The 13,123-nt window shown below is 54.7% G+C and overlaps 2 protein-coding genes across 2 annotated transcripts in view; one reads left to right on the top strand and one right to left on the bottom strand.

Annotated features, from left to right (window-relative positions):
- The window catches only part of ACSS2 (acyl-CoA synthetase short chain family member 2), a gene marked incomplete at both ends in the record, with an annotated part of 29,747 nt that extends 27,513 nt beyond the window's left edge, over positions 1-2,234 (top strand). Inside the window, 3 exons of the mRNA XM_079543460.1 lie at positions 989-1,165; positions 1,837-1,911; positions 2,107-2,234. Coding sequence (XP_079399586.1) covers positions 989-1,165; positions 1,837-1,911; positions 2,107-2,234 — 380 coding nt within the window. The remainder of the gene's footprint in view (positions 1-988; positions 1,166-1,836; positions 1,912-2,106) is intronic.
- Positions 2,235-5,318: 3,084 nt separating this feature from the next.
- Positions 5,319-12,002, bottom strand: GSS (glutathione synthetase; the record flags this gene model as incomplete). Its single annotated transcript, XM_079543404.1, has 12 exons — positions 5,319-5,442; positions 5,976-6,165; positions 6,353-6,434; positions 6,617-6,811; positions 7,362-7,428; positions 8,468-8,545; positions 9,314-9,394; positions 9,690-9,806; positions 9,892-10,031; positions 10,553-10,628; positions 11,655-11,800; positions 11,874-12,002. The coding sequence occupies 12 exons, from the start codon at positions 12,000-12,002 to the stop codon at positions 5,319-5,321; spliced, it is 1,425 nt and encodes a 474-aa protein (XP_079399530.1).
- Between the last annotated feature and the right edge of the window lie 1,121 nt (positions 12,003-13,123).

Here is a 13,123-nt window from a genome sequence, read left to right as displayed (position 1 = left end):
GCAGCCTGTCCTCTAGATGGATCTAATTGCTGGATCAGGTTTATATCCAAATAGACCTGCTATGACTTTGTGATTCTGAATTAATTCCTCCAGTAGCAGTACACTGGAGGGAAGGAGCCTTCTGCAGTATCTTAAAGCAGATCCTCAGCCAACATACATGCTTTGTATTGAAGCATGCAGTGCCAAAGGGAAGCACAGACATCCAGGCTGGGCAAGACCTTGCAGTCTTTAATCCAACATGTAGCTCCAGGTAGGGTTAACATAAAAGCTGGATCAAGCTGCTCAGTGCTTTGCCCCCAGAGATGGAGGTTCTCTGTCCTCTCCTGGAGTTGTAGCCTGCAGGTACTCATTGCTGGCTCTGAGATGCTGCTGTACTCTTTTACCTGCACCAAACTAGATCCGTTCATCAGACAAGCTACATCCTCACCAACTGATCGTTTTGGGAGTTGGTCACCTTCCTGTGGTTTTTCTGTGACAGCAGTCCCAGAATAACAGAGTGTGGGTGCAGGAAGTATACAAAAGTGAGTTGTGCCCCAGCCTTGTGTTGGGAAGCTCCGTTTCGTATCTCCACAACAATGACCTGGAGCAGCGCCAGTCCAGCCTGTTCCTCCTCAGCTGACCTTGTGGCCAGCTCTCCTCTTAGCAAATCCAACTCCTCAGCCTGTGATTTGTGTAATCCTGTGTCTGTGAACAATTCACAGACCTGTCGAAGAAAGAAACCTAAAGGTGGGAAGGAAAACAGCCAGGGGAGGTAGCCTCACCCTGCAGCCTGAGCTCATGTGAGTGATGCCTGGCAGCCCTGTGGGGCAGCCCACACCACTGAACTGCTAAAATGGGCTTGAGAAAACAGCTGGAGAGAGAAGCGAGTGAAAGCAGTCCTCCCAAACATGCAGCTCAGGGCTTTTTACACTTCCTGACCTCTTCCTCCTGGCTGCTGGGGGGCTGCAGGCCTCCACGCAGCTCTGCAATGCGCTGCCTCTGTTTCCAGGTCACTTGCTGAGCACTGCAGAAGTGGAGTCAGCTCTGCTTGGGCATGCAGCCGTCTCTGAGGCCGCTGTGGTCAGCCACCCACATCCCCTGAAAGGCGAGTGCCTCTACTGCTTCGTGACCCTGAAAGATGGCCATGAATTCACCAAGGACCTGGCAGATGAGCTGAAAAAACAAGGTAGTAACAGCCAAACAGGTTGGAGGCTGCTGCAGGGGGTGGAGGGGTTAAGGGCTCGGGTGCTTAAATGAGGGTGCATGTAGTCTGGGGAATGCAGCATGGACAACTGCATCAAGGTGCCCCCTCTGATTAGAGAACACGGCTGGCAAAGACTAAAATTAGTTCTCCTGGCCTTTGGCTGCTCATGTGATGCCGTCTCTACCTCTTGGGAGCTGGCAATTGCAGGGACAGCTTGGGTAGCTTTTGTTTGCAGTGGTGGGCATGGTTCCTGTGGCTCTCCCTGGTTGATTTGAGAACTGTTTGGTTATGCTGGGAGGCAGAAGGGAACGTTTGCAAACCTGTTTCCTGCAGCCAGCAGGCGCTGGCAGAGCAGGGACTGACCTGCCATGGGACTTTCTTCTCTGCAGGAACACATTAGGGAATCGATTCTTGCTCCATCAAAATGGTAACAGTGATTGGTACAGAGATTATTGAGGTCTCTTGGAAATGGAGAAAATGAGAACTGGAGTGCAGCTGCCTTTGGGAAGATGTGCTGAACCACACACTGTGTGAGCACCAGGCTGCCCTGGGAGCTGGGCTCTGCATGCCTGAACTCAGTAGTCCTGCCAGAAAAATATGTGCAAGATCTTCTTGTATCTCTAATGAAGATTTTTTTTTTTTTTATTTTGCAGTCAGGGGAAAAATTGGACCGATAGCAACGCCTGATTACATCCAGTATGCTCCCAGCCTGCCCAAAACCCGTTCAGGTAAGGCTCCCAGCTGGGGAGGACCAACCAGTTCCTGCCGGTGGAAAGGAGTTATCCCTCAATTGTTTGGGAGCAGCCAAATCCACAGGGAGCATCCCTAGGGCATATGGGATGCTGTCGGTCTGGGCACTGACTTTTGCTAGGGATGCTGAAGAGATCCTAAGTCCTGCTTTCCTTGCATGGTTGTCCTTACAGGAAAGATCACCAGGCGGATACTAAGGAAGATTGCCCAAAATGACAGAGATCTGGGGGACATCTCCACCTTGGTAAACCCAGGCATTATAAACCAGCTTTTCAACAACAGATGCGACACCAAACTGTAGCAGCATGACTTCTGCCTGCTGAACAGAACTGTAGCAGCAGTGTCCTAATGAGCAGGTCCCTCAAGTAACCACTGTCTGCCTTGGGAAAGAAACCTTCACCTGTTGAAATTGAATGTACAAATGTTAAGAGATGAAGGAAGGCTGACCCTGGAGAGGCTGCGTCTTGCCAGCATGTTCATGCCTTGGAGGAGCGTGCACGTCACATCGGAGATGGGTATCATACACCTGAGGTTTGGCCTCATTTATGCAGGGACCTGTGACCTGTGCTCCTCTGTTTTCATCACCTCGATCTTGATTTTTATTGTTTTCTCTTGGGGGGGGAAGGGGGTGTTGATTAACTTTATGTAGTTGAGGGACCCTGGTGTCCTTAGTTGGTTCCCTTAGCGGGAAGGAGCTGGGGGCAGATTGTAGGGGAAGTGGTACTGGAGTTACTCAGTGCAGGCAGGCAAGGGAGGCTCATCTACCACTGTCTACATGCTGAGTAACCTTCCTTTTCTACTCAGAGCTATGGGAAAACTTAAAAGCACTCTCACATCATAAGCACAACTGAATTTTAGTCTTGCATCCACTGTTTTTTAGCTTAGGTCCCATACCTGCAAGAGAATGAGGTAAGGCTTGGGAGCTCTGTGCTTTAGCTGGATTTTTTAGAGCTCTTTGGTACAGAGCACTGCAGAGGCATCTTTCCCACTGCAAACCAATCAAACGTGTGTTGCTTCTGCTTAAATCTGGCATGACTTTATGATGATGAGAGAAAACAGTAACTCCAGCCCAAGTCTGAACACCATGAGGGTGCTACCAAAGCCAACATTTCCTCATCAAGTTAATTACATTGAACATCAGCCCTGGATTGAGCTGGGAAGGATACCTCCTTGTAATGTCTGCATTGAAATCACACCTGAGTTGTTTGATTTCTACACTTAAACCAAAGGACAAATGAGCTTTAAATCTTGCTGCAACAGGCTTTACCCTTAAACTGAGCTGGTGTTTGGCTGGCTGGAAGGGAGGAGGTAACTCTTCCAAGGCCCAGGGCAGGTGTTGCAGGTGCTCTGCAGAGCTGCTGCCCAAGTCTCATTTCTTGCCTGCTGCTCTCACCGGCACGGTATCTGTGACCTACAACCTCAGTCATGCCTGTGTCCCATATACCACCCACTGCTCCCTTCCATAGCATTGTGCCACTTCTTTAACGTGAGTTCCTACATCTGTTCTCCTCTGTTACTACTTGTTGTGTAATTTTGGCTGGAGACAGCTAGAACTCTATGCAAAATGGAATAAAAATTCAAGAAAACAAAACAGAAACAGGTTCAGAGCATGTGTAGGGGTAGGTGCACTGTAAATGTTTGTCTGGTGTGGAGTCCAGGGGGAGACCTCTGTGCCGTAACCAGGAGCTGTTCTGGAAGCCACAAGTGGTGTGGGACAGACACTCATCCCTGTGTTGTGGTTGAGCACTGATGGTGCTTATGTGGCTGCAGTGGTGTCAGCTGATGCTTTTCTCTTTTCCCAAGGCTGTGGCTCAGTCTGTGCTGCCCCTACACTGGGCAGAGGGCAGAAGCTCCAGCACCAGAGCCTGTGCTTTATTTTTCTCCTGGTCCGCAGCCAACATCATTCCACCAAGGTGGATGGAAAGCACCAGATGTGTGACACCCACGAGTCATCAACGTGCAGGATGGACGCAGGAGCAGCACCAGGCAGAAAGCAGCACGTGCTGCCTCCAGGAGCTCAGAGCTCTGCTCCAGTGCTCACATCCTGTTCCTCATGGTTGCAGCTAACCTTGCGTTCTCCCTGCTCACTGCTCCAACCAAAAGCACACCCAAGGACTAAGACCAGACTGCTTCCTCCTGGAGGGCGTTGTGCCTCACACCTGCAGCTCAGCATTGGCTGCTCATGCTGGGCTGCAGCGCAGGACACATCTCCAATGCTGCTGAACAGACTTAACTGAACAGAGCAGAAGCTGCCAGGTTGACCAAGAAAAGTCCATGCATAGGTGTGCAGCTGCCCAAAAGCCATACCTGGACCAGGAGCCAAGCTTGGAGGAGAGGAGGATACTGAGGGGCTACAGCGAGCTCTCAGCTGCCATCACAGCTTGTCAGATAAATTTGGCTTTGCAGGGACCAAGTTGAGCAGAACCAGCTCCCCTGGTGTCGGAGCAGCAAGCAAATGTGTAAAGGAGAATGTGACCCCAGCTCTGTCTGTAAGATGGAGTTTGAGCAGAGCCCAGAGCAGCCAGCATCCCTGACAGCTTCATCTGAAGCGGGGGACAGAGCTCAGCCAAGGGCATACCCCCAGAGCTTGCACTCAGGCTGGCTTGTGCAAACCATCCATCATGCTACCCCCACTCCAGGTACAATTTAAGATATGTGTCCCTCTTTGCACAGCTATTCTCAGACAAAACTGACCCCAGAGCCTTGTTTAGATGCAGCGTATGTTTTAATCTCTGGTGGGGTAATCAAGCCCCCCAGCTGAACACCAGCCACGGATTGTGGAATCAGCCACAGAACAAAACCACTGCGCAGTGGCAGATCAGTGCTTGATTGAGGCACCTGGACTGCAGGCTGTAGGCACAGCCAGCAGGGCTATCAGGAACACAGGCATAAGGCCTCGCTGCAGTCACTGAGCAGCGGAGCTCAGGCTGCCTAGGTGCTTCACCAGGGCAATTCCAGGAAGGGGCACTTGGTGTCACACCTGGAGTTACTCAGCTGAGCAGGGCTGGAGTGGAAGGGGGGTGCACTGCAGACATGGCCCGTGAGCAGGAGCACCCACTGCTCTTCCCATTGATTCAGGAAACCCGGGGGAGACGCATCTTGTCATCCCTCAGTGCTGGTCCCACGGTGAAGCCAAGAGAATGCACTGACAGTGATGGAGGCTTGGGGAAGCTGCAGCATGGCAGCTGTCCACGTGCATAGGAGCGTTAACAAAACTGGGACTGGCGCTGAGCAGGGTCCCCTCCAGTGCTGCAGCAGCCTCCAAGAGCACATTTCAAACCAGTGCAAAACCTTTGGCTGTCTCCAGCCCTTCCCACCTCACTAGGTGCACCCTGAGGGAAGCAGCCCTGTGGCAGCCCAGCCCTGTGAGCACTGCACGAGGAGCTCACACCAGGTAGGGGGTGTCCAGCACTGCCACCCCGGCTGCCACCCCGCCGTCTGCGTGCTCCACTGCCTTCGTCCGCAACAGGTGCCCGGCGGCCTCATTCAGCACCAGCTCTGTGCCCTGCCTGCAAAGAGAAGGCAGAGGGGAAGCATGGTGGAGCAGGAAGCCCACAGCATTTCTCCCATCTGCGACAATCTGAGTTGTGGCTCCTCCTGTGAGGATGAGTGGTGATGCTGCCCTTCTTTGGCTGGGCTATGGTGACTGGAATGCTCTGCAAGGGAGCAATGCTGGGCTGTGAATGCTGCCAGAGTGCAGTTGTTGCTAAAAGTTGTAGAAGAGCTTCAATCTATAAGCTATGGAAGTGTTTTCCTGTTATAAAGGGCTTTAAACAAAAGCAGCAGCTACTTAGGGTTGAGCACGACCTCTTCCACCTTCAGCTCTTTCTGAGTGAGGCTGTGTGTAGATGCTGGGAGGTTCCTCCAGCAACTGGGAATGGGACACCCCAACTTTGGGGTTTGGAAAGCTGCTGCTGGTTACATATCCCACCCAACACCAGCTGTCCCTATCCCTCTATCCTGGAACATCCGCCCTGCTGCTGAGATGTTCCTCTGAGAGAGGAGCAGGGATAGGAACCACCCCATACTGCATGATACTCACCTGACATAGACACCGAAAATACCAAGCTCTGAGATGCACTTGGAGGCCTTTAGGGGACTGCGTGCCCTCAGCAAATAATTCACTGCTGGCTGCGGCTCAATCTTGTCCATCAGGATGTAGGAGGTTCTCTCAGGGCTGTCTTTGATCTTCTCCAGGACCTGCTTGAGCTCCTCACCATACAGGTTGTTCCCTGAGGGTGGAACCTGGAGCTCAGCAGGAGCAGCGCTCCCTCACCACTGTGATACATCCCTGTGGGCACAAAGCCACTCCACCCTGCCTCTCACCCCTCTGATGAGGACCAGAAGCCATCACAGGACACATGACACTGGACAGTGTGAACCACACCAAAACCCAGGGGAACCCACTCCAGCTCGTACCTCCTCCTTCTCGCTGTGGTTTCAGCACAAACCGCTCAGGGCTGGCGATAGCTGTGGCAGCAATCCGGTCACCCTCTTCACCCTGGAAGAAAGACAGTAGCAGCAAAGGATCAGCAAGGAGCAGGAGCTCCTCCAGAGTCCTCTCTGAGCATAACTACCAGGGGCCTGAGGCCAGCAAAACATACTGATGTTTCTGAACCAAGGAATTACATCATGCAGGCCGAGCACGTGTCTCTTCTTCACCCTCATTCCAATCCCACTCACCACATCCAGCGAGTACAGCCCAGCAAATGTTGCTCTGATGCGTTTGACAGCCTCAGCGTGGCCAGGCAGCAGCTTCTCCAGCATCCCCGGGCGGCTCAGCTCTTGCTGCACCTTCTTGGTGCCAGCCAGCTGCGTTGCAATGTCAGGGCACTTCACTGCCCGCGACCTCTCCAGCAGCAGCCGTGCCTCCCAGTTCTGATAGGGGGAGAGCAATCAGCCCATCAGCACAGCCAGGCTTCCTCCTCTTGTTTCTGCTTAGCCCTCCCTGTGAGATCCCTGCCTGCCGGGATGGGGACAGCACTCTGATCCCAGCAGAGCTGCACCCACGGATCTGCCACAGCCCCTGGGAGCTGCACACCAGGCTGCTCTGCCACCTCCCCCTGTGCCCTGCTGCTTTCCAGACAGCAGCCAAGAGCTGTTCTGTATTGTTCTCACCTGCTACTACCAGTCCTAATGCATAACTGAGGGCAGGAAAAGGTTTGTAGTTCAAGCCTTTAAGTATGTGCTAATCTGCATTAACCTGCACTGCTCAGCAGCGATTCAGTGCTGCAGACAGGAGCTGCCCACAGGAATGGTGGTTGCAGAAAGAAGCCACCTGCTTTCCCTACTACAGGAGCACCACACGAGCAGTGGGGACAGGCAGCATCCCAACACCACCCAGACAGGACTAACCCCACCCAGGACAGGACCGTGGGATGTTCCAAACCCCTGCCACAGCTTCTAGGAGCAAGCAGTGGGTGCTGACCTGCTGATCGTAGTTGCTCGGCACGTAGCCCTCTCTGTAGTACACCACTGCTACCTCCTGGCCGTCCCTGGAACAGAAAGCAGCAGCCATCAGAGCCAGCAGCTCCTCCACGCAGAGCCCAGCATGTAGGGCTGACAGGCCCAGACAGGCAGTGTGTGATGGGGTTTGCCCTTTCTGCTTCACCTCCTGAGCTCCTCAAGAAGGGAGGGGATATGGGAAGCCCTGCTCTAAGCACAGCCTCCATAAGTCAGGCACCCAGCCCAGAGGGAGGTGAGGAGCTCATTGTTCAGCAGCCTCACATTCTTATGGCTGGGAGGGAACAGGATCCTTATCTGAGGGTGATTCAGGGCAGGGCACAGCTGCCAGCATCATGGTACCATGCACCCCAACCTCAGCCATGCAGCCCAGCATGGCCACTGCCATGTGACAGCACTCATGGAAAGGGGAAGATGCTCCAGAGGAAGCACTGCAATACTTTTCCCTTAACCGCCTGGCGCTGACAAGTGCATTCATTAATTAAACGTGGAGGATGCCCCAAAGGTCACAGCATGGAAAAAATCTGCCTAACAACAGAAAAAACATTGGCGTGCAACCACAGCTTCCTCTGGGCTCGTGCAGCTCCAAGCATGTTAGCCTGGAGATAGGACAAACATCACACTTGGCATCCGCTCCCTGCGTGGGTGAGACGCAGAGCATGCTCAGTGCCCATCACAGATGCGGTGCTTCCTCCTCCAGCACGGGTAACTCAGACCCAGGCAAAGCATCAAGTCAAGGGTCAACAGGAAATGTGTCAGTGCAAACCTCAGAAACAGCCTGGGTGTGCTGCAGATGTGCATGGAGGAAGAAAGGACCCTGTAGAGCACAGAGGCTGTGGTTTGGGAGAGAGAAATAGGGCTTCTAGCTGCAAAAGACTGACGTGTGCATGCAAAGTCCCACCATCATGAAAACAATCACATAATCCCTACGGGAAGCAGCAGCAGCCTGAGGCACAGAAGAGACCTGCACTCCCAGAAAGCCACTATTTACACTCGAAACCATTCCAGCAACTTCAGCTGAGAGCTGCGTGCCCAGCGCAGAGCCAGAGCGCGCACCTTGCTCCTACTCACACATAGAGCCTCCGGGAGTCATCCAGGGAGCCCTGCTCATACACGTCCTGGAACCGCCTCCTGATGACCCGAATGTTCCTGCAGGAGGAGCAGGGCGGTCACAAGAGGCAGGCACAGCTCACAGAACAGCTCCATTTCCAGCACCCAGCTCAAATGCTGCAGGAAGCAGCGCGTGCTGAACACCCCGCATTCTTCCACGCTCACTTTGCCCTTCCTAAAGCTTTTCTAAGAAGCCAGTGATCATTCTGCTCTGTCATCTCATGCAGGACAAGCTCACTGCTGGCTTCCCAGCCAGTGCTTCCTGGGGAACCTCCTCCCTTCAGCTCTGTTGTCCCTCCCCACACAGTGGCACTGTGGCCCTGCAAACTCCCCGGTGGAGCCGTGGCTCTTCCCCCAACCATGCTCAGCCCTGAGGCTCAGCCTCCTCTGACCTCACTTTCTCCAGAGCCCCACAGATCTGTAAAGCCCTTCCCAGTGGGGCTGAAGCTTCAATAATTAAGCTTTTACTGAAGACCCTCTGCCCAATCCCAAGTTAGAAAGCAAACAGGACCACTGGTATCCCTGCTCTGCTCCTTATTGCCTCGGCCTGCAGCAAAGCCACCCTGGAGTGGCTCTGAGGACTCATGGGTACATCACTGGCAAGGAACCACTCCTGGAGAGCAGTGGCTTTGGTGCTGCTGGAGCAGGATGCTGGCAAAGGAAAGCTGAGAGACCTCAGGGAGAAGTCCAAGGTAAGGACAGTCCCACTGCACGCCACAGCATGCCCTCCAACAGGCCAGGAACCCGTGACATGTTTTAACTTTAACCTTGCACACGTGGCCAACTGAGAAGCAGACTCTGCTTTACCTGTCCCAAAGCTTGTTTTCCACGCATCGCTGATCAAAAATATTCCTTTGGGCCTTCTCCACCAGGAACATCACCACGGCACTGGAAGAGACACACAGGGCACCATTAACTCAAGAGATCACACACCAGGCTCACCCACCACTGATCTCTGTGATCCAGGCTGCCTGCACAGCTCCCGTGAGCCTCCTGCAGCAGTTCTGTGGCCTGGCACAGAGAGCAGGACCGGCCCCGTGACACCACCATGTGCTGGGCACACACACAAAGGGGAAAGGCAGGAAGAGGCTGGGCCCTATCAGGGTCATTAAACCAACAGCACTGTCTGAGAACTACAGCTGTAAACTAAGTATGTGCAGCTGCAGGAGCTGGCAGCACTCACCTCGGCGAGCCGTACAGCTCCCAGGCCTTGGCGATGCCCATGGCCAGCCCCTGGGCAGGGTCATTGGGCAGCAACCTCGCCGCCTCCTCAGGCTTCCTCAGCACTCTGAGCACCCGCCTGCACGACAGGAGCGGCTCCAGACCCGGCCCCAGGCACCACGGCTCTGTGCTGGGGCACAGGCTGGGCCGCAGCTGCTCCATACCCATGCACGGCAGCGGTGCGGGAGGCGAGGCCACCGAAGCTGGCAGCGATGGTGTTGATCTCAATCTGCTTCAGCGCCGGCGGGCTGGCTGCCCCGCAGTCAAACATGTAGTCAGAGCGGTTGATGCCTAGAAACACAGACTGAGGCGGAGGGCAGGGAGTGAGGTGCGGCCCCGCATCCACGCAGCCGCTCGCTCGCTCCATTCCCAGTGCGATAGGGGAGAGAATCAAAGCAAAACGGAACTCGTGGGTTGAGATAAAACCATCTACTAAGAGAACAAGGAAAAGCATAAATAACTATGACTACATATAATGTATATAACAAGTGATGAACGAGCAATTGCTCAGCATCCCCCGATTGATGGCCAGCTAGCCTCCAGCAAGTGAATGAGAGTGAAATGAACTCCCACTCCCTTGAAAACTCCTTCCATGTGATGTCATGAGACATGGAATATCCCTTTAGCCAGTTGAAGTCAGCAGTCCTTATTCCCTCCCCTCCCAGCTCCTTGGGCTCCTTGCTGTGAATGGCCTTGGCTCTGTACAACACTGCTTAGCAGCGACCCCACACCCCACACCATCTGAGGGGCTCCATGCACCTCTCCCCAGCTGCACCCACAGAGCGCTGGGACCTGTGGCAGCCCACCCACCCTGCTGCAGCCTACCTGTGCCAGCCCTTCCTCCAGAACCTGCTGGTGGATCCTGAAGAGCCGTGCCGTGAAGTCATCCACCTTGATGGTGCTGGAGGGACAGCAGGACCAGGTCAGTCCTCTCACAACACTACAGAGGCACTAAGAATCCCTGCTGGGGATATTCCTGGTGCAGTGTGTGGGGATGTGGGGCAGAGACAGCACGGAGCAAAAGCAAAGGAACATGACAGTTTTGCAGGTACAGGGAAGGACCCAGAGGCATCCCCGTGCCTGCACACACAGCTCAGGGCTGCACCAGATGCCTGTCCTGCTGGATGTCTGAGTTTTGTGTGCTGCAGTGCTCAGTACTTCACAGAATCACTAAGGTTGCAAAAGACCTCTAAGATCATCCACTCCAATCCCAACCCATCCCACCACGCTCACTACCCATGTCAGTGCCATACCTCCACATTACTTGGACACCTCCAGGGACAGGGACTGTACCAACTCCTCTTTGTTCCAATGCATAACTATTCTTTCTGAGAAAAAACTTCTCCTGATCTCCAACCTGAACTTCCCGTGACACAACGTAAGGCAACTTAAGGCTTCGGTAGCAAGCAGCCAGCTGCCAACAAGTGCAGACAAGACCAAAGCAGGCTGCCACAAGCAGGACTTGAGGAAGCCTCCAGCTACTTGAATTCACAGCCTCAGTGCCAGTGACTTGAGAAGCCGAAAAGCTCAGGTACTGGTGAGGCAGAAGTCGCTGCCAGCAGACAACTGCTGGCCCAGGGAGACCTCAAATCGCAGAGACTTGATGGAAATGAACATTAGGACAAAAAGTCAGGAAAGAAGAGAATTCCTGCAGAGATGATACATGATTCCTACTTAACATTTAGGTTGGATATTAGGAGAAGTATCTTCTCTGAAAGAGCAAGGATGCAGTGGCACAGCTGCCCAGGGAGGTGGTGGAGTGACTGTTCTGCAGGTGTGAAGATGTGGCACTGAGGGATGTGGGTTGGTGGGCATGGTGGGTTGATGGTTGGACTAGACAATCTTTGAGGCGTTTACCAACCTTAATGACTCCCTTCAACGAATCCACGATTCTGCATTCCACTAAATGCAACCTGCAACACGTTACCTGGCCAGGGTGCGCTCCAGGAACCCCTTGTCCCGGCTGATGGCATCCACCAGCAGGTTGAAGTCCCGCTGTACAGCATAGGCCTGCTCAAACAGGGCATGGGGCACGGCCGAGGGCAGCAGTGTGAAGGGTGCATAGCTCACCACCTGCAGGGGCACAACAGCAGTGCCTTGGTGCGGGGCTGTGCGGCTCTGTGGGGCCATGGGGGACTACACTTACCTCAGAGGCGTTGGGCTCAGCTTCGGTGCGCATCAGCACGCCCTCCAGCAGCGCCGCATCCACCGCCACCACTGCTGCCTGCCTCAGGGCTGCCTCATCCCGCAGCACCACATCCCACGGCCCTGCCATGCTGCGGCACCACGGGGTCACTCACAGCCACTGAGCAGCCCAAGATGGGGGTGAGGAGTGGCAGAGCCTGCCCCGGCCCCACTGGTGGTACCCAGCACCCCACATCTCCCCATGGACACCATGCCTTGGCTGACAGCCTCTGAACCCCGTAACTTGCATCCAGCCCCTCTAGCCCCCTGCAACCCACACCCCCCACCGTCGCCTACAACCCTTCTGCACCCCGCATCCCACAACCCCCCTTACATTTCATGTCCCTTCAGTCCCCCACTGCCCCTCTTCACCCTATGGCCTCTCTGCACCCCACAGCCCCCATAAACCCCTGAACACCACAGCCACCCTACGTCCCACAGCCCCCTATAGCCCTCCAGACCCCTGAACCCCATAGCATCCCAGTCCCGCCTTGCACACCATGCCCCTCGCACCCCACACCCCCCACAGCCCGCACGCCGCACACCCCAACCCGTACCTGCTTCCTGCGCTCCCGGGCTGCCCCGCCTTCTTCACGGCGATTGGACAATAGCCTGGCCCCGCCCCCAAAAGCCAGCCGATTGGCAGCGCCACCGACCTATCAGCGTGGAACAAAGAAGCCAGGGAGGAGGGCGGGGCTTAGTGCGCGCATGCGTGCTTGGTGGGGGGGGGCCGAGGCAGTGTCTTTGGGTCCGGCTGGTGTCGACTGTGCGTGTGCGTTGGGTGCAGGACGTGCTGGGTGTAGGAATTGTTGGGCTTAAGATGCACTGTGTGTAGGATGCGTTGGGTATAGGACGTGCTGGGTGTAGGGCACGGCGGGGGGAAGCACTGGGCGTAGGACGTGGGCTATAGGACGGGATGGGTGCAGGACGTGTTGGGTGCATGCAGGCAGTAGCGTTGTCCTCTCACTTCTCCTGGCAGGGCCCAGAGTCTGTCCTGCTCCCTGCTTGCTGTGAGAGTAAAGGAAGGACGTGGCAGGCTGCAGTTCCTAATCAAAGCACTGCAAAACGCAGTCCAGTTTCATTTCAGGAGAGTCGGGAAAGGTGCTGCCCTGTCTTCACAGCGTCCAGAATGAACACAGCCTGCTCAGGCTGGCAAAGCTCGTTTTGTAGGGAGCTCTGCCTTGCCTTCTGTTCCCTCTTTCCAAATTCAGT

Source organism: Tetrao urogallus, assembly GCF_951394365.1.
Source record: "Tetrao urogallus genome assembly, chromosome: 16".
Classification (NCBI taxonomy): Eukaryota; Metazoa; Chordata; class Aves; order Galliformes; family Phasianidae; genus Tetrao; species Tetrao urogallus.
This window is presented reverse-complemented; position numbering and strand designations above follow the sequence as displayed.